The following is a 22,097-nucleotide window of genomic DNA, read 5'->3' as shown; positions in this document are numbered from 1 at the left end:
TATAAATGTTGAATGTGGTCAACCTTAATGTTAGCCATTCTAGTGGGTGTGTAGTTGAGGCTCATGGTGGTTTTAATTTTTATTTTCCTAAGAAATAATGATGTTGATCAACCTGACGATGTGCTTCCATGGAAAAAAATTAGAAAGAGGAGCTATTCAGCATTCTCAATCTCTGAATGCTATTTTGCATCAGAGAGATAAATAGAATGTGGTTAATGCAAAAGGACACAAGGGGTAACACAGATTTGGGAGTCATGGTAACTTCCATAATACCACTGGGCAGAGGTAAAGGGCGCAGGTGAGAATCATGCATAGGACTCCACATAAGAATGACCCATAGAGGGGCTGTGTTGTGGCTCAGTTTTGCTCTGTCTTCTGCATATGAGAGAAAATATTCAACCCTTGAGCTTATGAATCTGTCTTATTTCATTTAGCATGATGCTCTCCAGTTCTATCCATTTACCAAAAAATTCCATAATTTCATTCTTCTTTATGGCTGAAAAAAACTTCATTGTATATCTATACCACATTTTCTTTTTCCATTCATCTGTTGATAGGCATCTGGGTTGATTCCATAACTTGGATATTGTGAATTGTGCTACGATAAACATTGAAGTTAGCTAATTTTAGGGGTTTTGTTTTTTGATAAATACCAAGGAGTGGGATAGCAGGGCCATTTAGTAGTTTCATTTCTAGTTTTTTGAGGAATCTCCCCACTGCTTTACAAAGTAGTTGCACTAATTTGCAGATTCACCAACAATGTGTGAGAGTAACACTTCCCCCACATCCTCTCCAGCATTTATTATTATTTATATTATTAAGGATTGCCATTTTAACAGGAGTGAGATAAAATCTTAGTGTAGTTTTTATTTGCATTTCACTGATTGCTACGAATGTGTAATACTTTTTCATATATTTGCTAGCCATTTGTATTTCTTCTTTTGAGAAATACCTATTCAGTTATTTTGTCTATTTATTGATTGGTGGCTTTGTGCATGTGTGTGTGTGTGTGTGTGTGTGTGTGTGTGTGTGTGTGTGTTAAGATTTTTCAATTCTTTATATATTCTGGGCATTAATTCCCTGTCATAGGAGTAAGTGACAAAGCTATTCTCCCATTTTCAGGTTCTCTCTTCATGCTCTTGCTTCCTTTTCTGTGCAGAAGCTTTTTAATTTGATGCCATGTCACTTATTGATTCTTGGTTTTATTCCTCGAGGTATAGGGTTCTTGTTAAGGAAGTCAGTACCTCTGGCAACATGATAAAGTATTGACACTGTGTTTTCTTCTAGCAGTTAAAAAGTCTCTGGTCTAATTCTGGCATCTCTAATCCACTTTGATTTGAATTTTGTGCAAGGCAAGAGATAAGCATCTGGTTTCATTGTCTACATATTGATATCCAGTTTACCCAGCACCATTTGTTTAAAAGGCTGTCTTTTCTCTAACATATTTTTGGCAGCTTTGCCAAGTATCAGATGACTGTAACTATGTGACTTTGTCTCTGTGTCTTCTATTTCATTCATTTTCATCTCTGTTTTGATGCCAATAGCATGCTGTTTTTTTGTTATTATAGCTCTGTAGTATAATTTGAGATCAGGGATTGTGATGCTTCTGGCCTTGTTCTAACTGGTAGTAAAATTACAGCTCCTTAAGTAAACAGAAAATGAGGTAGAAGGGCAAGAGAAAGTTTGAAATATTTAAAAAGTGAAGGGAGGGTAAGCAGGGGACAGGTAGCACGTGATGGCTATATTTTGAGCCAATATTTGTATGAATTAAGGATGTAGAGCCATTCATTTGCAAATGCCTATCCAATTGTTACAGCACAATTTGTTGAAAATATTATCTCTTTGCATTGCATCAATTGTCCAATGAGGGTAGATATTTCTAGACTCTATTCTGTTTCATTGTGTATATCTGTCTTTGCACCAGTATCACAAAGTGTTTTAAAAGAAGAAGAATAACTCACCAGTATGATTTTTATTTTTAACAGCAAGTTTATTAATTATAAAAGTAATACATGTACATGGTAAAAACATCAAGTAGAACAGGAGGATATAGATAAAAAGTTTCTTTCCTATTCTATTTATTGCCCTGCTTGCCAAATTCTTCTTGCCAGAGCTTATCAGTATTTGTGATTAATCATATATATTATTCCATACATTTTTCTGTACAGACACATACAAATACATATACATGATTTTTACACACACACACACACACACACACACACACACACATACACACAGTTTTGCAATTTTTCTTTTAACTTTATATCTTTAAGTTCTTAATGTGACTGAGTTTTATCATATTTTTTACCAGACTGACAGAGGAACTAGGGTAATCAGAGAATACAAAAGAGGGGAAGTGCTCAGGAAAAGGCATAATCATCTCTGTAAACCCAACATTAGCACAAAACCTGGCATATAATAAATATTCAATAAATATATGTTAAATGAGTAAAGGGAACTTGATTAATCTGGGAACAAACTACTTTGATTATTATTCTTATGGGAGCCTGGTCTCCTTACTGAGAGTTACCATCTCCCAGGAGGTGGTAAAAAATATACAATTATGGATGAGGTCATGGAACAGCTGGATTTTCCACAATCTCTCACCTGAAGTATTGTCTCACTTTGTTTCTTCTACCACTAGATTCACTGCCTCTAGCACATATTTAGTTCAAATGGAAAGTTAACTCGGATTACTACAGCAAGAAAATCTAGGAGTTCAAAGACTACACAGCTGAATGATACTATAGACACATACTCATACAAACAAGTACAGCTAATTGATGCCTACAGTGGAGAAGGAAACATTGGGAAGCAGCCCTTCAAGGCTAAAATCAATTTATCCCATTTTATAGATAAGAAAATGGAGGTTCTAGGAATCTAAGTGAATTGTTCAGGGTCACACAGGTAGTTGAATAGCTTCCAGGAACAACTCTACACTTTAATAAGGCCAGCCTATTTCTGTTGATCCCATACTCCATTCACATCTATTTCAATGAGTTTTTGCTATTTTCCTTGCCTGGCACTCTATTTCTGCATTTGTCTCATCTGACATTTTGTGGAAACTAGGCAGAGATAGGAATAGGGTGCTATGAATGATCATTGTTGGGCTAAGTGAGATGTCAGGAATGAGGAGTGTGTTAGTCTTGGTAACCCATGAACAAATACAAACACATTTATGAGATACTAAAAGTTCAGAAAAAGGGGGCTGGGGCTGGGGTTGTGGCTCAGCAGTAGAGCACTCGCCTAGCAATTCAAGGCCCTGGGTTTGATCCTCAGCACCACATAAAAACAAATAAAATAAAGGTACTGTGTCCAACTATAAGTAAAAAATAAATATATATATTTTTAAAAAGGTTCAGAAAAAGAATTAAGACTGGGAACTGGAGAGCACTCTCAGGAGCCTAGTAGTAGTATGGATACTATGGTAGCTCACTAAATTCTAAAGCAAATATTTCTCTCTTCTCTCTTTTAATGAGATACTTACAAAAATAGTCCTGTAACCTTGCAGTCTTTTTTTAAATTCTATTTTTTTTTTTTTGGTACCAGGGATTAAACCCAAGGATGCCAAACCACTGAGCCACATCCCCAGTCTTTTCTATTTTTTGAGACAGGGTCTTACTAAGTTGCTGAGGTTGGCCTTAAACTCACTAAGTTGCTGAGGCTGGCAATCTTTCTGCCTCAGCCTCCTGAGCTGCTGAGATTACAGGCATGTGTCACCCTACAGTTTTAAAACCAAGGTCTATTATACTTTTGTCTATCTCAATCCTTCTCACTCTTCAAGACCAACATCAAGTCTTACCTCCTCCATGAGACTTTCCCAATTAATCTAGCTCATTTCTCTCTCTTTCATGAAATATAAGTTTACTTAAAATCAGCACCATAAGATATAATGTATGTTTGTATACTCCTTTGTCTTTTAATCGATTCAAGGATCTTGTTTAAGTAGACTCATTCATGTTTTTTTTCCTACTGTTTTTTTGCATGGTCTGAGAGTTGGAAGAACTGGCTGAATTCCAGCCTCAGCTCTCTCACTAATGATCTGTGTAACCTGGAGTTAGTCACAACTTTTCTAAACCTAACCTTCCCACCTTAGAGGTTCTTGTGATAGTACAGTTAACATGGTAATACAATATATAAATATAAGGTATTATTGCTGAAAACATTTCAACTAAGGTGCTTCTGTCTTTTACATCCTATTTAGTGGACGGTTTTATGTAAGAAATGGCAATCACTGATACTTATTTCATAGGAGATTCCTCAGCAAAGGTTAACAGATTTGGAAAAACAATACTGCACATCTGTTAAAGGTGGTACCAAATGTAGAGAGTCTGTATGAAGTCTTTTCAGAGGCTCTCCTGGGAAATTACCAGGTAGGTCCAGGCTTGCTCATTTTTAAAGCTTCCATCTTTTTAAATGTATCTTCATGTAAATGATCTGTGTCAATGCTGTGAGAAACAAAAAGAAAAAATCTTGAGTAAAGTCAAGCCAGCAGATTCTTGAAGCAACTCTCCTATTCTAAAGGATAACATTCCGACTCATACTTGCTCCATGGCACCAATCAGTTACTGCATCCACTCATTTATCTACCTCCTCCCCCAGCCTTAACTCCTTTCCTCTTAGATTCTCACTCCTGTCCCTGCCTTGTCCAACCCCCTGTTCCATCATTCCATTAGTTCCCGATCCTGTAGCTGCAATGTCTCCCTTTCTATGGGCTCCTTTATCTCAGCCTACAAACATACCTATCTCAAGGCAAAAAGAGAACTCCCTATTTTTTGCAGCCCCACACCTCCGTCCAGCTGTGACCTTACATCTGTACTTTTCACAAACTTCTTGAAAAAGTACTCTCTGCTCTCTCCATTTCCTTACTTCTCTCGAGTTACTGCAATATGGTTTCTGAACCTACCCCACCACTAAAACATCATTTCATAAGGTCACTTATAAATTCCTAATTGCTCAATTCAATGCACACTTTTCAGTACTCATTCTAATGGACCTCTCTGCTGCATTTGATGTTGTTGAGCATTTCTTCCTTGAAACTCATTTTCCCCTTGGCTTCAAGAACACCATTCTCTCTTGGTTCTCTCCATGGTTTTTCCTTTCCATAGCTACCTCTTAAAAGCTGATATTGCTCAGGACCTATTCCTCCAGAGAGATTTTTCATGTTCTTCTCTCCTAACTCTTCCTAACAGATCCTAACCACTGCCATAACTTCAGATATCATTTCTACATAGATAATTGCTTCCCAGGGCATACTCCTGTATCCAGCTGCCTACCTACTAGAAAACTTCCTGAGTGTTTCTTAGGCACTTCAAACTCAATATATATATCCATGATTAAAGCCTACTGACTACAAAAGACAACTCTTTCAATTATGAAGTGAAGTATAGTTTTTGTGGATAAAAACTAATCTTTATCTAGAAAAGCAAAATGAATGGCTTCATTTATATAATTGTATGGTAGGTGTATATTTAATGCCATACAAGTGTAACAACACCTTTAGAATATTTTGAGTGACCTAGCAAAAGCTGCCTTCCCTTGTTATAGGTAGCATTTATCACTGAGTTTGCGGAGGCAATTTAATCAGGAAGCCTAGATGTCTTCTGGAAGTAAAGAGAACTCTCAATCCTTTATTTCTACATTTAAAATTAGGAACAAGTATCAAGGATGAGCTAGGGAATCTCATCCAAGGTCCACTGGCTGGGAAAGACGCCAAGATGACTAAAATAAAATTGACTTGAAGAAAGAGGAAGGCTTAAATGGTGAACATTGCTCCACTCAAAGGCCTTGGTGAGCAAGAGAAGCCTTCAGCATGTACATACCTGTGGTGATAAATGGAGCTCCTCCACACTCAGCTACCCTGACACAAATGGTACTTTATAAAACAATAAGTGCATATTTGCATATAGATTAAAATATCTGTAACTGTGGAGTGGAAGTGTAATGTCACTGCAGGGCTAGCAGGAATCCTTGAACAACCAGGACATCACTGTTCAGTTACCAAGCTTCTGTTTGAATGGGTAGGATCGTTCTCAAGATGAACACCAAGGATCAGTGAGAAGCAGCAGCAACCCTAGACTGATTTCCCATCTAGCTTTGGACATATGGGATAAGGAGTGGTTCCAAAATGTACTATTACTACAGGAGCATGTAGGATAAAGAGATGACTGAATATATGCTCAAATTCTACTAACAGGTCTAACTTGTCACATATGATATATGAGAGTCCTGACTCCTCCCCAGGCCCATTTACTGACATACTGCTTAGCAATTTGTGCTCTAGCAATGCCAAAGTTCTCAGAAATTTCACACCCCTGTTCTCATCACGAACCATAAACCATGTTGTTTGTTGTCTGGGTACCTTTCCTTATGCTATCTCCTAAGCCTGGACTACCCTCCTCCATCATTACCCCCACCTCCCCTAGCTATAGTCATAAACATTCAACTCTTGTGGCCTTTCTTCCAAGAAGCTTTCCCTGACCCTTTTGAGCTGGGTTAGTGTATCCTGCAATGGCTTCCTTAATACCTCTTGGTTGATTATCTCATTGCTTTAATGAGTTTAGGTATCTCTCTACTACTGGGCTCATTGGCCCCTGAAAAGTATTAACGATGTCTCATATCTTATTCATTCTTGTTTCATTACATCACCTGGAACATCAATCTGACACATAAGAGGTATGGAATAAGTGCTTGTGGAATGACTGAAGATGAGCTTTGTCATTTTAAGGACACACTTTTTATTTTTCTTGATCTTCTGAACATCTAGACACTTAGTCTTTATTGAACATAATAATAATTGTCTTCTTTCTTTGGCCCTGGATGATCTAAATTACTAACTGGCTTCTTATATGTAGTTCCAAGCACTGTGCCAGGAAATTTACAGAGGAACTATAATGAGGAACAAGATTCAGACCCTGCACTGAAGCAGCTCATAGAAAATAACCATCTTATAGCCTTTATAATTTCTAGAGAAGACAATTCTCAGGAGGCTCTCCTTGATTGACTCATCGCCGGCTCACTATATTAAATGATCCACATGTTCCTCTAACTTGGGTTAGTACCTGTTTCCAATGATTTCAGTTTTGTTTTGTATACATTCTAACACTCAAAATTTATTTGAAATCAACATATTATTTCTACTCTGTTTGTGTGTCCTTTATTTTATATTCAAATTTACAATTGCACACTGCCCTCAACTTGTGGATTGACAAGTTATGAGGGTTTGAAAGTTGGCCTGAAAACATAATTAAAGCTTTTAGGTTAAAAGACATAGGTTAAAAACATAAGAGAAATGGGAAATAGTGTAACAATTTATAACTAATAACAACAACAAAAACAAGTAACTGCACACCATCCCCCCCAAAATAATTTCTTCTTGCTATTATTTAGAAACTTTACCGCACCATACACACTGTTGGGTGCTGCCACGTTAAAACTACTTTCATTTAAATAAACCTTAAGTTAGTAGCTGAGTTTATTTAACTTTCTTGAAAATAAAGGCTCCATCTACATCTTTTTGAAAGAGACACTATGAAGGTCCCTAATCCCTGAGGTTTGTAATGTTGTGCATAATTACCTCTGCTTGGGCAATAATCACCACACTCTTGAGCCTTTGGAACCAGCAGACTTCATTCTCTGGTAAAGAACCAGTTTTGTTTTAGACATACTTGTAATCCATCCTTTATGCTGTTTTCATTTACAATTCAACCTATCAAATGGATTTTGGAATGTGGAATTTTTATTTTCAGGCTTTATTTTCCATTATGTGTTCCAGTTCTGAATGCCAGAAACAAATGGTCATTTGGCCACTAGTTAGTTGCCAACAGAGCACAGTTGTATTGTAATTAAGAATTACTTTGTGTGTTATGCCAGCCTGCTGAGTTGACAGACGGACACTGATCAGGGAGGGTTAAGACCTCCATCTTCTTTAATTATACAACTACAGCTTCATCCCCTTGAGTTTTGGAGACACTTAAAATATACATATTAAGCATTCCATAATGTACTAAAAGTAGAAATGGAAAGGGCCTAAAATTTATGGAGTACCTCCTATGTGCTAAAGGTTGTACATCTAAATCCAGTGCCCATGTTAACCTTGGGTAGTCAATACCAGCTTCATCCCCATTTTCAGACAAGGATACTGAAGTTCAGAGAGATTAAGTTAGCATGCTGGTCATGTAGCCAGTAGATGTTAAGATCCAGGATTTGAGCCAGACCTAGCAAAATCTAGATCCTATGCTCTCTTTCCCCTACCATGCTTCTTCCTTTAGTAGCAAGATACAAGGCTGCCTGTTCTCAGCTTCTCCCATTAAACTTACTTTATTATTTTGTCTAAGCTTTGTCTGCCTTCAGTTTTACTTCTCTTTCTTCACTGAAGTGAGTGATGACCAAACCCAATGTGCCTGTCCTGAAAAGGGCCCCCTGCCCATTTCCCCGACCATAGTGACTTACTAGAATATCTGAAGTTTGCATATTGGATGAATCAGTACATCACAGAGCATTTGCACTCCAAAATCTTTGAGGTCATTTCCACTTAAGTCTAGCAATGTTAAATTCTCATTTCTGTTTGAGGACTTTGAGGCAAGGGCTCCATAGCACACACCTGTGAGGTGACATTCTACTAACCTGAAGGGTTTGAAGATTTAAGAAAGAAATCTGTGAAATCCCAAGTTCCATAGTGGCCTTCCCTTTCATAAACAGCCTGAAACAAAAGCTCACTAGAGCCAGGCACAGCTATGCACACCTGCAGTCCCAGCAACTCTGGAGGCCAAGGCAGGAGGATCACAAGTTCAAAGCCAGCCTCAGCAACTGAGCAAGGCCCTAAGCAACTCAGCAAGACCCTGTCTCTAATAAAATATAACAAAGGGCTGGGGATGTTGGGAATGTGGCTCGGTGGTCAAGCACCCTTGGGTTCAATCCCTGGTACAAAAAAAAAAAAAAAAAAAAAAGACAAAACAAAACAAAATTCACTAGACATGAATCTCCCTACAATTACCACAAGGACTGTAGCTTGCAGCAGGGGTGTTTCAGCCCTTCACATAGCACCTTCATGCCCTCTTCCCCTAAGGCATTGTCACTGAGGTCAAGGTCTCTCAGGTGTTCATTTGTATAGAGTGCACTGCAAAAATTCTGGCAACACGTTCCAGTCAGATGACAGGTTCATAACCTGCCAATAATTAAGGAAGAGAAAGCTGATGACATTTCATCTATACCAGGTCACTTTAGGAGTTGTTTTTTCCCGTTAGAAAATCACATTAGATAATTAGAGTGCCACGTTAGAAAAAAATCCCTTGGGTCAGAGCAAAGCAGTGATTGTGGAGAAAGGATAATTTATTCCCTCTAAATTATTTGGCTCTTCATTTATTGCTTCCTTGGAGATTCAATCACCAGGCCAAGAAATATTTAATTTGGGGAATTGCTCAACTATCAAGAAACTGCCTATGGCTACAGTCCAGAATACTTACGCCAGATCCTTTAACTGACAGCCGGGCTGTTTTAATCCTTCACACAGCAATTTCAGTCCCAAATCTTCAATTCTGTTATTAATCAAAAGCAGTCTTGTCAGGCTCCAGGTGGAGCTCTGGACTTGGACAAGGGGCTTACAGGAAGCTACAGAGAGGGAACATTCAGAAAGCCTGGAAAGAAAAAGACACCACGATGGCTGTTAACTATAGCAGCTGGGATTCCTGCTGACCCTCAAATGCAAAAGCTCATGAGGACAAGGATAAGCAGACAATACACAAGATTCTCAATTACTCCCTTTGCATGCAGCAGACCTTCACAGAGATGCTGTACTCCTGTCTCCCAGGACATTGGCAAACACAAACAGTTCTTTTAAAATGTGACTCACTTGCAAGAAAGAAGAGAGCTCCACACAGCTCACATCTGAGAGGTAACATTTGCTTAAGCTAATCAGAGAAAAAGAAAAGAAAAATCAGCCACTGTCATCATTTGGGATTCCTGGGCATGTCCTAGCAGGCTCCCTGCTTCCTCCTTTGAATTCCAGCTCATGTCCCACCACCTTCACAGAAGCACCTCCTGATGTCTCCAGCCAACAGTGACCTCATCCTCTTCCTGAGCTCATCTGACATTCCACAATATGGTTACGTATCTGTTATGTTCTTAAGGGTAGCCCTGTCACATGAAGAACTTCTGATAACACCACTGACATCTATCCCCACAATCTTTGGATACATAGTAGGTATATTTTATGTAGTTAATAATTGATGTCATTCCTATAAACACAAAGCTGTGGTATACTACAAAGAATATCAGATTTGGAGACATATGTTGGAATCACATCCTGACTATCACTTATTAGCAGTATGACTTTGAACAAGTCACTTTTCCTCTAATCTTCAGTGTCTTCATCTTTACAATACAGATAAGAAAGTCTGCCCTTTATGTTTATTCTAAGTAGTGAATAAAGTGAGATAACTTCTGGGAAGCACCAAGCACATAGCTTGCACTCAACAAGTGATCATTAGATGATGCAAGAGAGTTGTAAGAAACTTACTCTAGTTTCTCCAATTTACAGTTGGAATGTCTAAGACCCTCACAAAGATACTTCACTCCTTTGTCCCCCAGGGGATTTTCATTCAGGTCCAATTCAGTGAGATGTGAGTTGCAAATGAGAACAGAGGCAAGATACTTGCAAACAGCCTCTGAGCTTTCTGGGAGAAGGCTAGCACACAACCTGAAAAGAAAGATGAAGAGAGATAGAATTGGCCATTTTAGAATACTACTCACTTTCTACCTATAATACCACATGAACAGAAAAAAAAAAGTTTCACAGTTATAAGACCCCAAATCTTTTTTTTTTTGAGAGAGAGAGAGAGAGAGAGAGAGAGAGAGAGAGAGAGAGAGAGAATTTTTTAATTTTTTTTTTTTTAGTTTTCGGCAGACACAACATCTTTGTTTGTATGTGGTGCTGAGGATCAAACCCAGCGCCGCATGCATGCCAGGCGAGCGCGCTACCGCCTGAGCCACATCCCCAGCCCAAGACCCCAAATCTTAAGCATGTCACAAAATTATGAAATGTTTCCAAAACAAGGTGTTTTCACAGTGGGAACTCAATAAATGTTGACTTATCTTAGAAAAGGGTTGGGAGGAAATCTTTTTTTTAAATGATTATTAGACGATTTATTAAGCAAGAATATATTAGTCATCATTGCCAGACTTAATAGGAGATATTAAATTTTCAGTCCAATTTTCCTTCCTGGGTAAGTTTTTCCTTCCTATTCCTATAAGTTTTGAAAACATAATACCAGAAGAACAGGGGTTCAATTCCAAACAGAGCTCCTAAGAGTGAGTTCTTGGGAGTGGGTCTAAAATTTGGATAGATATTTTCTGATCTTGCGTAGGTCCAGTGAATTAAGGCAGGATCTTCAATGAGCCCTCCACGGTTGGGGTCATTGTACTGAAGCAGATACCCCCATTTAAGCCGACTCTTATGGCCAACCTCTCAGCTTGCGCCTTCAGGGTTTCCAGAGATATGGTGTATTTGGTGTACTCAGCAGGGTCAAGGGTAGGGAGTAGAGTGGCCAGACGCAAGGGCTTATACTTTGGAAACGACATCTTGGTGCCCTGGCACAACTGCGACTGCCGAAATCTTGATAATCTAATCTAACTTTAAATTCCTGTATTAATTTAACACTCTATCTCATTTCTTTCAAATCCCAGAGGGAAAATTCTATAATTGTCCTTAATAAACTTTACAGCCAATGCACTTTGTTTCCTCTTTTCTTAATGTTTTTTTTTAGTTGTTGATAGACATTTATTTATTTATTTCCATGTGGTGCTGAGGATTGAACTCAGGGTCTCACAAGTGCTAGGCAAGCGCTCTACCACTGAGCCACAACCCCAGCCCTCTTTTCCTCTTATCTAAATATCCACTATTATTAGTTTCCCATCCTTAGAGAAACCTAATTTATCAGAATCATCCATATAATATTCATTTTGGGGAATGAAGAGTGTTTTTTATTGACTTCCCTGTTGCCTTAATCTCTGTTTCTCCATATTAAGTAGTCAAATTCCTGAACCATTTCCATCAACTTTTCTTTTACCACTTTCAAGAATTTCTAGATATACACTACGATCTTTTAATCCTCAATTTTTTCTTGACTCACTATGTTCCAAACTAAGTCTTTTTTTTTTTTTTTTTTTGGCTGTTGAAAGAAACTTTAGTAGGGCATGGCAGACTTTGCTTCTTAGAGTTAAAGGTTAAAGAGGAAGGGCATCACATGGACACTTTCTCAAAGCTGTCACAGAAACAGAGATTGTGATGAACAGTATTCTTCCAGCCTTTTGGTGCATTGCTGTCCAGAAAAAGGGGAAGTGTTGACAAATGAAACTGCAGATCTGCTACATATTGAGGCCACCCACAGCAAGGACTGTTTCTTAGTGCCAGGGCAATTAGGTGGAAGTAATTGAGAGGGGGCTGGGACCAGAGCCCTTCCCTCTGGGCTGATGGCTTTGGGAAGCCTCCACCTTTGGAGGGGAGCCCTTGAGTGAGGAGACAGAGAGCCACAGAGGAGCTGTCATCCTGGTCCTTAGCCGCCTCCTCTTCAGGGAGCTCCCAGTTGCTGGAGGAAGAGGTGAAGTGCTTCCAAGAGAGACTTCTCACTGGAGTAATGCAGCAATGATTTCGCCCTTGTGACCTCTAAGCAGCTGGAATCTTCCTCCTTCAGGAGTGGCTGAGGGGATGGGAACTCACTAATCAGATCCTCCCCTTTCTAGCTTGCCATGGGGATACACCACATTGGGTTTCACCCACATCCACAGGTTGGGCTCAATATCTGGACCATATTCATCAGCAATTGTTTCTTTTTTTTTCCCAAAAGGTACTTTTGGTGGTTCAACTATTCGAAGTTCATATCTGGTAAGGTTCTGCTCCATCAGGGCCAGGTACATTCCCCTTATGCCAGTCCAGCAATCCTGGGACCTTGCCATGGAAGCTGTCCCAGAAGTCAAGATCTTGGAGTTTGAGGTCTACTTTTAGGGAGAGAAGGCACAGAGCAAGAGTAGAGGATACACCAAACTCAGTATTGAAGAAGGTTCATAAGGAAATGTATTTATAGCTCCCCAGTTTTGAAATTTTAAAAAGAGGTACTTTGTATAAAATGAGTTCTCAAAGTGGATTTTATAAAGCTTTAATGCTAAAGAGCTTTTGCTTTTTAAAAGTCCCACATATAAGCTGGAACAGTGGCACATGCCTGTAAACCCAGCTACTTGGGAGGCTGAGGCAGGAGGATCTCAAGTTTGAAGCCATCCTCAGCAACTCACTGAGATCCTCAACAATAAGACCCTGTCTCAAAATTAAAAAGGGGGGCTGGGGTTGTGACTCAGCGGTAGAGTGCTTGCCTAGCACATGTGAGGTACTGGGTTCGATACCCAGCACCACATATAAGTAAATAAATAAAGGTCAATCAACAACTAAAAAATTAAAAAAATAAAAATAAAAAATAAATTTAAAAAGGGGGCTGAGTATGTAGCTCTATGGTAAGACACCCTTGGGTTCAATCCCCAGTGCTGCCAAAATTTTTAAAAATCCCACATATATATTGTGAGTTACTTTTATGTGTCAAGTTGGCTAGTCCGTGGTAGCCAGATATTTGGTCAAACATTGTTCTAGATGTTTCTGTGAAGGTACTTTTAAGATGCGATCAGTATCTTAATCAGTAGACTTTGAAAAATGTATGTGGGAGAAACATGTCTAATCATTTGAAAGATAATGGAAAAATACTGACCTTCTCCTCAGAAGAAATTCTGTCAACAAACAGCCTTTGGACTTAACTGTAACATGGGTTCTTCCCTTGGTTTCCAGTCTGCCAGCCTCCCCTGCAGATTTCAGACTTGCCAATCTCCATAATCACATGAGCCAATCTTTTAAAATTAATCTCTACACAGTCACATGTGTGGGTGTGTGTACATGCATACCTGCACACAAACATCCTATCCATCTGTTTCTCTGTCAAACCCTAATACATATATGATGACAAATATTTAATTAAGGTGAATACAATGGACTGTGAATTCATGTAAATCTGGGTTTTGAATTCTGCCCTTGCCATGTTGTTTAGCCTAATGATGTTGGGCTTCCATTTCCTCCTCTGCTAAAATGGGTACAATAATCTGAACCTCTTAGAGCTGTACGCAGATTAAAGGAAATCATTATACAAAGCACTTAGCACAGTGCTTGTTATAGAGAACTCAATAGGTACTCAATGAGTTAATATTGACATTGATTATATGCCATTTAGAATAAAAAATATTTTTTCCAAACTTGTTACACAGGACAAGTTCAGGGATTGCCACTCTTTTTCTTGTTTTCCATAACTCTTTGAAACGTGCTTTTTAACACCACACACATCTTGCAGAACAGCAACTAACAATTGCAACTTACTTAAAATGCTGGTTCTTTGGATGCTGGAAATATAGACTGTGGGTATGGGTATGTGGGGGTGTGTTTGTGTGTGTGGCCTCCCATCTGCTAGGCAAGCACTGTACCCCTGAGCAATATCCCCTTTAAAAAAACCAACTTTATATTTTTCTGTATTATAAAGATTTTTTATAATAAGCCAGGCACAGTGGTGCATGCCTTTAATTCTAGTGATTTTGAGAGGCTGAGGCAGGAGGATCACAAGGTCAAGGCCAGCTTCAGCAACTTAGGGAGATAACAAGAATCAACAAATGGGACTTACTTAAACTAAAAAGTTTTTTCTCAGCAAGAGAAACAATAAGAGAGGTAAATAGGGAGCCTACATCCTGGGAACAAATTTTTACTCCTCACACTTCAGATAGAGCCCTAATATCCAGAGTATACAAAGAACTCAAAAAATTAGACAATAAGATAACAAATAACCCAATCAACAAATGGGCCAAGGACCTGAACAGACACTTCTCAGAGGAGGACATACAATCTATCAACAAGTACATGAAAAAATGCTCACCATCTCTAGCAGTCAGAGAAATGCAAATCAAAACCACCCTAAGATACCATCTCACTCCAGTAAGATTGGCAGCCACTATGAAGTCAAATAACAACAAGTGCTGGCGAGGATGTGGAGAAAAGGGTACACTTGTACATTGCTGGTGGGACTGCAAATTGGTGCGGCCAATTTGGAAAGCAGTATGGAGATTCCTGGGAAAGCTGGGAATGGAACCACCATTTGACCCTGCTATTGCCCTTCTTGGACTATTCCCTGAAGACCTTAAAAGAGCATGCTACAGGGATACTGCCACATCGATGTTCATAGCAGCACAATTCACAATAGCTAGACTGTGGAACCAACCCAGATGCCCTTCAATAGATGAATGGATAAAAAAAATGTGGCATCTATACAATGGAGTACTATGCAGCAATAAAAAAATGACAAAATCATAGAATTTGCAGGGAAATGGATGGCACTAGAGCAGATTATGCTTAGTGAAGCTAGCCAATCCCTAAAAAACAAATACCAAATGTCTTCTTTGATATAATGAGAGCAACTATGAACAGAGCAGGGAGGAAGAGCAGGAAGAAAAGATTAACATTAAACAGAGACATGAGATGGGAGGGAAAGGGAGAGAAAAGGGAAATTGCATGGAAATGAAGGGAGACCCTCATTGCTATACAAAATTACATATAAGAGGTTGTGAGGGGAATGGGAAAATAAACAAGGAGAGAAATGAATTACAGTAGATGGGGTAGAGAGAGAAGATGGGAGGGGAGGGGAGGGGGGATAGTAGGGGATAGGGAAGGTAGCAGAATACAACAATTACTAATAGGGCATTATGTAAAATTGTGGATGTGTAACCGACGTGATTCTGCAATCTGCATTTGGGGTAAAACTGGGGGTTCATAACCCACTTCAATCTAATGTATGAAATATGATATGTCAAGAGCTTTGTAATGTTGTGAACAACCAATTAAAAAAAATAAAATGCTGGCATATAACTTTCCATATCTTAAATAAATAAATAAATAAATAAATTTATATATGTATGTATATACATGTAATTACATGTTTATAACACATTATATCACAGAAAGATGTATTTTAAAAGTTAAAAACTTTTTTCTAACCTTCCATCCAACTCCACCTTCCAGTGATAACTATGGTAAGAGTGTGGTGCCACCCTTTCCCACTCCAATTATCTGATTATAGAAATATATGAATATATACTAGATTACATATGTATGATATGAGATTTATTTCTACATTTTTTAAAAATGGGATCACACAAACCATTATTTCTTCAACTTTACATGTACTTTCAACATTTTGTCCTCATCCTGGGCCCATAGGTAGAAACTAAGATTCAAGATGATAAAAATGCCAAAAAAAAAGTGGGACTCAACCTAGGATCTCTTTAGTTTATCCTATAAGCCTCAGAAAGTCATTGAAAGCTGGGGATGTGGCTCAAGCGGTAGCGCGCTCGCCTGGCATGCGTGCCGCCGGGGTTCGATCCTCAGCACCACATACCAACATACCCGCCGAGAACTAAAAAATAAATATTAAAAATTCTCTCTCTCTCTCTCCCCCCCTCTCTCACTCTCTCTTTAAAAAAAAAAAAAGAAAGTTTTGAGAGAGAGGATCACATCCCACTGATGACGGTTACATCGGGTCAGTATCTGACGTCAGAGAGCTGCAGTGGTTGAGGGAAGAAATGAGGGGGTCTAAACTAATATCAGGGATGGGGGTGAACAGATTCAGGGTACATTTTGAGGATGGAAATAGCCACTGTTTATTACCAAAGTTACTGCAGTGTCCCGTTGGGTGGGCGTTGGGGGATGGGCTGTTTCCTGGCTTCTCCTCTTCCTTTGGGGCTACTGGTAGCCACAGTGCTGTTGGAGTTACTTCCTGTTCTAGAATATTCCAAGTATGGGAGGGGGCTCACCAGGCGTGGAACAAACCATCATGGTGGGGCGGGACCTTTTGGACTTACTTCTGAGAGCTTCATTTTCTTCATTCTGGGTCTTTTCTAACCAGTCCCGTTTCTTCCCGCCTTCGATGGCTTTCAGCCATGTGGTGGGTTCCCTTAGGAGCCCAGGAGGGGGCGGGACCTTCCGCTCTCCCTCCTCGGCACCCCCGCAGTCTCTGGGAGTTGGAACAGTCCTAGAGTAAAAGCCTAGAGATTTGGCCGCGTGGCTCCCTTTTCCCGGAGCCCTCGGAGCGAGAGGGACCCCTTTCTCCCTGGGAGAGGGCTGTGGTAGCCCTGTATCTACTCTGGTGAGCCCGGTGGGAAGCGTTCTATGAGGGGACCGAGGCTGAGGTGGCTCTTTATGAGTGGCTGGGACAGAGAAGCGAGGGGTGGGGAGCCAAGGAAAGAGGAGGAGACTGAAGGGAGGGGAGGGGCTAAGGGTGGGGGAGGGGACTGAAGGCATGGTGTAAGGCTATGGGCCATGCCGGTGGTGGGTATGGGTGAGGGGAGAGATGTTAAGGGCCATGGCGGTGTGAGTACAGGTGGGGAGCTAAGGGCAACTAGAGTGGGAGGCTACAGGTGATGCAAGGGTGGGCGTGGGGACTAAGGGCAACAGGGTAGGGATGGGGATGGAGGACTAGGGGTGAGGGAGAAGGCTAAAGGTGAAGAACACAGCAAATGTTTGATCCGCGGTTTGGCATTTAGCTCAGCTGCATACACAAAGCCCTGGGTTTGATCCCCAGCACACACACAAAATAAATAAATAAAAAGGAAAAAAAATGTTTGATCCATCTCCCAGGGACCAGGAAGCCATAAGGTCCTGAAACATCATGGCCTTGAAACCTGACGACCCCTGTAGTGGGTTTCGCCATGGCAAGGTTGTGGCCTTCATCAACGAGAAGATGGCCAGGCACGTGAAAGGCCCTGAGTTCTACCTTGAGAATATGTCTTTGTCCTGGGAGGAGGTGGAAGATAAGATCAGAACCATCCTGGAGGACAGCGAGATACCCATCCAGGCCCAGGAAGCCTGCGCTTGGAGCAGCCTGGCTCTGGGTATGCGCTTCGCTCGCAGGCAGGGGCATTTACAGGGACGCAGGGTGCAGTGGCTACACGACTTTGCCAAACTACACAAGTCAGCTGCCCATGCCCTGGCCTCAGACTTGAAGCAGCTTGGAGCACAGCGGGAGATGGAACGCAAGGAGGCTGCCTTCCAGTTGCGGCTGGCCCAGGCCAAACTGGCAGAGGTGCAGAAAGAGCGGGATCTACTGAGGTGGAAGCTTCTCAGGGCGGTAAGATTACCCCACCATCCTTGCCCCACCCCCTACCCCAATAGTAGGTCTGCCCCCTGACTTTCCCACAGAACATATTCCAGCCCTGCCCACTTATCCCCAGGAGCTGAGGGCCCTCCCAGACAAGGCTGTAGAGGGGCCAGGCTTGGCCACTGCCAGAGGAGCAGGGACTGAAGTAACAGGTGAGATGGAAGAAGCAACAGCTGCTGCAGATGATGCTACAGGAGGAGGAGGAGGAAGAAGAGGAGAGGAGAGTGATACAGTGGGAGCCGCCCCCACAGAGGCCGAACAGGAGATGGGTGGGAGCTTCCTGCAGCTTCTCGGAACTACTGAGCCAAAAAATTACACCTCTGGTGGGCAGAGGGAGGGAGAACACAGATCCATGGAAAATACCATGTTTTCTCTTGCTGGGACCCTGAATCCTGGGTCCATAGCCTCATCAGAACCCCTCCCTGTTCAGCTCCCTGCCTCATTCTCTTACTCATATTCATCTCCATTGTCCCCCTTCCCAGCCTCATCCTTACCATCCCCACCAACAGGCATGGTCACAGCACCTGCTCCACCTCAGATGCTTCCCCACAGCTCAGCCTTTGATGTTAGCCTCTGGTGGTCTGATATGGGGGCCCAGGGATTAGACCCTCCAGAAACACTTAATAGGAAAGACTTTGAATCCCATCAGCAGAGAAAACCTCCGGTTTTTCGCCGGCCTGGGGATTGGGACTGCCCTTGGTGTAAAGCTGTGAATTTTTCACGAAGGGAAAGTTGCTTCCGCTGTGGGAGGGGAATCTGGCTGCAAAGCTCTTAGTGAATTCAGAAATATGAAATAGAACTGAAACATATCCCAGTGGGAACTCAATTCTCAGAGGTGGGTGGGAGGTGCGGGTTAGGGGTAGGAGGGAGGTAAGGGATGAGAGATGGGGAGGGTGTAGGTGGTGGAGGGAAAGACATGCTTTGATTACCCCCCCCTTTTGTAGTATTGGGGATTGAGTCCAGGGATGCTGTACCATCAAGCTACATCCCCAGTCCCTTTATTTATTTATTTTATTTTTTTTTTTTTATTTTGAGACAAGATCTCACTAAGTGGTGCAGGCTGGCCTCAAACTTGGAATCTGTCTGCCTCAGCCTCCCAAGTAGCTGGTATTAAAGGCATATGCCACCATGCCAGGTCAGATTACACCTCTTGTATTAGAGAGCATTATCATTCAACACTAGAATTACTGAAGCTTCTGTATGTGTGTGTATATACATATATCTATATCTATCGATCTATAGATTTATAGATTTATCTGTAGATCAATAGAGATAGATCTATGTCTGTCTGTCTGTCTGTTTCCCCATCCTAGTGTCTGGTGGGCTTGGAAATCCATGTATATAAAAGGCCATCCTCTGCCCACCTAGTCCTTATGATGGTTGAAATAGGACTGGTCATTTGACTCTTATCCTGAGCCACACAGATTCCTAGGCTAGATCATCAGCACTGAGAGGTAGATGCCATAGTCATGATGGAGTTGGTCAATAAAGCAGTGAGTAATTTTGTTGAGGCCTGGGTCATAGCCACAAACACCGAGGCCTGGCCCTGAAAACAGGGAGCAAAACTGAGTGCTTTACAGAGGTATCTTTTAGAGGACACCAGCATGAGTTTCCAGGGTACAGACAGGCATAGAGGAGTTGATCCAGTAACTCTAGAGAGCTGGAGAGAGTGGCTATGATGCAATTCCTTTCACATCTTGCAATCATGCTACATGAGGATCCACTTTACCCAGATATTCTTTTATTTTTTTAAACATTTTTTATAACTTTATTTTATTTACTTACTTATTTTTATGTGGTTCTGAGGATCGAACCCAGTGTCTCACATGAGTGTGAGTGTGCTACCACTGAGCCACAACCCCAGCCCCAGATACCCTTTTCTTTAAGCTAACTTGAATAGGTTCCTATTCTGGAGAGTCTGATTACTTCCCAGTCAGAAACTGGTACCAGCAGAGAAATTTGAAACAAAAAACCATCAAAGAAAAATTTGGAGGGCTGGGGCTGTGGCTCAGTGGTAAAGCACTTGCCTCGCATGTGTGAGGCACTGGGTTCAATCCTCAGCACCACATAGAAATAAATAAAGATACTGTGTGTTCATCTACAACCAAAAAAAATTTAATAAAAAAGAAAATTTTGGAACTGGCTGGGGAGTTCCATCAGGCTTGTCAAGTAATAGGAATTCCTGCATCCCCAAAGTCCCCAGGAGCAAAATGAATAGAATGGCTCATGTTCTAAGGGAGTTAAATAATAAGAAATAATCGGAACAAGTCTGGGGTTAACTCAGGTTTACTTAATTTAATTTAATTTTATTTAGTACTGGGGATTCAACACAAGGGTGCTTAACCACTGAGCAACATGCTCAGCCGTGTGTGTGTGTGTGTGTGTGTGTGTGTGTGTGTGTGTATGAAATTTTGAGGCAGGGTCTTGCTGAATTACCAGGGCCCTGCTAAGTTGCTGAAGCTGGGTTGAATGTGCAATGCTCCTGCCTCAGGCTCCTGAGTGGCTGGAATTACAGGCATTCACCATCATGCCCTGCCCCACATTTATTCTTAACACAGCAGAGATTTGCCACCCCAAGGGAATCCCACAGGGCTGCATACAAAGGAAGCCAGCAGCACCAGCTGCCGGCAAGGACTCCTATAACTGCACAGTCTCATGACAGGAGAATCCTCCCCACTCATCAGTAGATGAAACCAGAGACAGATCTGAACTCATACCACTGCCAAGGTGAGTCAGAAACTCATAACACTCAGAGGGTGTACTCATCTAGACCATTCTCTCCTCCAACCCACCACCATGAAAAATGTGGTAAGGGAATCTGGCTATAAAGCTCTCAGTGAATTCATAAATGTGAAATAGAACAGAAGCATATCCAATGGGAAATCAACCTCCAATGGGAGGGGGAGAGGTGGGAGGAAGATGAGAGTGAGTCGGGGAAGGGGGTGGGTGGGAGGTTGGTCTGCTTTTCCCCCTGGTGACCATAAGCTGTGTTGAAGGGGGCTAAAAGTGTGCTTTAGCCCTCAGGTGGAAGGATGGGGAGGAGGTGTGCAACTGGAGCACAATGAGACATGACGGGAGGAGTCCTGGACATCGCCTAGGGACTGTGGACCTACATACCAGAAAGCTGCCTTGGCTCTGGGACATCCAGCAGAGATGTGACTTTCGGCTGCCTCCTGTTAGGAAGGGTGTGGACAATCACCATCCAAATTGGGGGCCAGCTACTTAAACTGTACATTTCATAAATGTCTTTGGTTTGTTTATATCCCTCTAGACAGTGTTTTCTAACCTCAGTACTCTTGACAGTTACAATTGGATAATTCATTACTATGGGGGGCTTGCCAGTACACTGTAGCAGAATCCTTAGCCTCTATCCACTAGATGACAGTGGTACCCACCTCACTCAGCCATAACAGACAAAAGTGTCTCTAGATATCCAAAAAATGTTAAAATCATCCCAGCTGGAGATGGCTGGAGGCAATAAAATAATTAGGAACAGTTTGAATGGGGGATGAATCAAAAGAGAAGGTGTGTAGGGGGTGCTGGTATTATAGCTCAGTGGTAGAACACTCGCCTAGCACATGTGGGGCACTAAGTTCAATTCTGAGAACCACATAAAAATAAAATGAAGGTATTGTATCCAACTACAACTAGAAACCAAATTTAAAAGAAAGTCGTGTAGGCTGAGGGGCCCTGGGAAACAAAAGCTGAAAATGTCCATTGGGCTTGGCATTTACTTTGGATCTTCAAGCAAATTCAGGGGAGTGGCAGGATAGAAGCCAAACTGCAAGGAGTGAGTGAATGGGAAATGCAGAAGTGGAGTCAGTGAGGGGAAGCTGTTTTTAAGGACAAAGTTTGAATGTGACAGGACAT

General features: G+C 41.3%; 1 protein-coding gene and 2 pseudogenes across 3 annotated transcripts; 1 reads left to right on the top strand and 2 right to left on the bottom strand.

Moving 5' to 3' along the window:
- Nucleotides 1–2,222: 2,222 nt before the first annotated feature.
- LOC308639510 (ribonuclease inhibitor-like) lies at nt 2,223–21,549 on the bottom strand (annotated as a pseudogene). Its single transcript, XR_014024285.1, has 8 exons — nt 21,514–21,549; nt 21,345–21,400; nt 10,520–10,699; nt 9,743–9,911; nt 9,468–9,638; nt 8,999–9,169; nt 8,455–8,628; nt 2,223–4,451 (listed from the first exon to the last, which is right to left on the bottom strand). The product of XR_014024285.1 is annotated as a ribonuclease inhibitor-like (transcript).
- Nucleotides 11,150–11,580, bottom strand: LOC308639653 (NADH dehydrogenase [ubiquinone] 1 beta subcomplex subunit 4-like; annotated as a pseudogene). Its single transcript has one exon. The product of its transcript is annotated as an NADH dehydrogenase [ubiquinone] 1 beta subcomplex subunit 4-like (transcript).
- LOC308638949 (testis-expressed protein 13A-like) lies at nt 17,458–19,002 on the top strand (the record flags this gene model as incomplete). Its single annotated transcript, XM_081276885.1, has 2 exons — nt 17,458–18,240; nt 18,281–19,002. The coding sequence occupies exons 1-2, from the start codon at nt 17,739–17,741 to the stop codon at nt 19,000–19,002; spliced, it is 1,224 nt and encodes a 407-aa protein (XP_081133011.1). The 5' UTR covers nt 17,458–17,738.
- Nucleotides 21,550–22,097: the final 548 nt, after the last annotated feature.

This window comes from Spermophilus citellus, assembly GCF_964194105.1.
Source record: "Spermophilus citellus genome assembly, chromosome: X".
Classification (NCBI taxonomy): domain Eukaryota; kingdom Metazoa; phylum Chordata; class Mammalia; order Rodentia; family Sciuridae; genus Spermophilus; species Spermophilus citellus.
The sequence above is the reverse complement of the archived record's forward strand: the minus strand, read 5'-3'. Positions and strand labels throughout refer to the sequence as shown.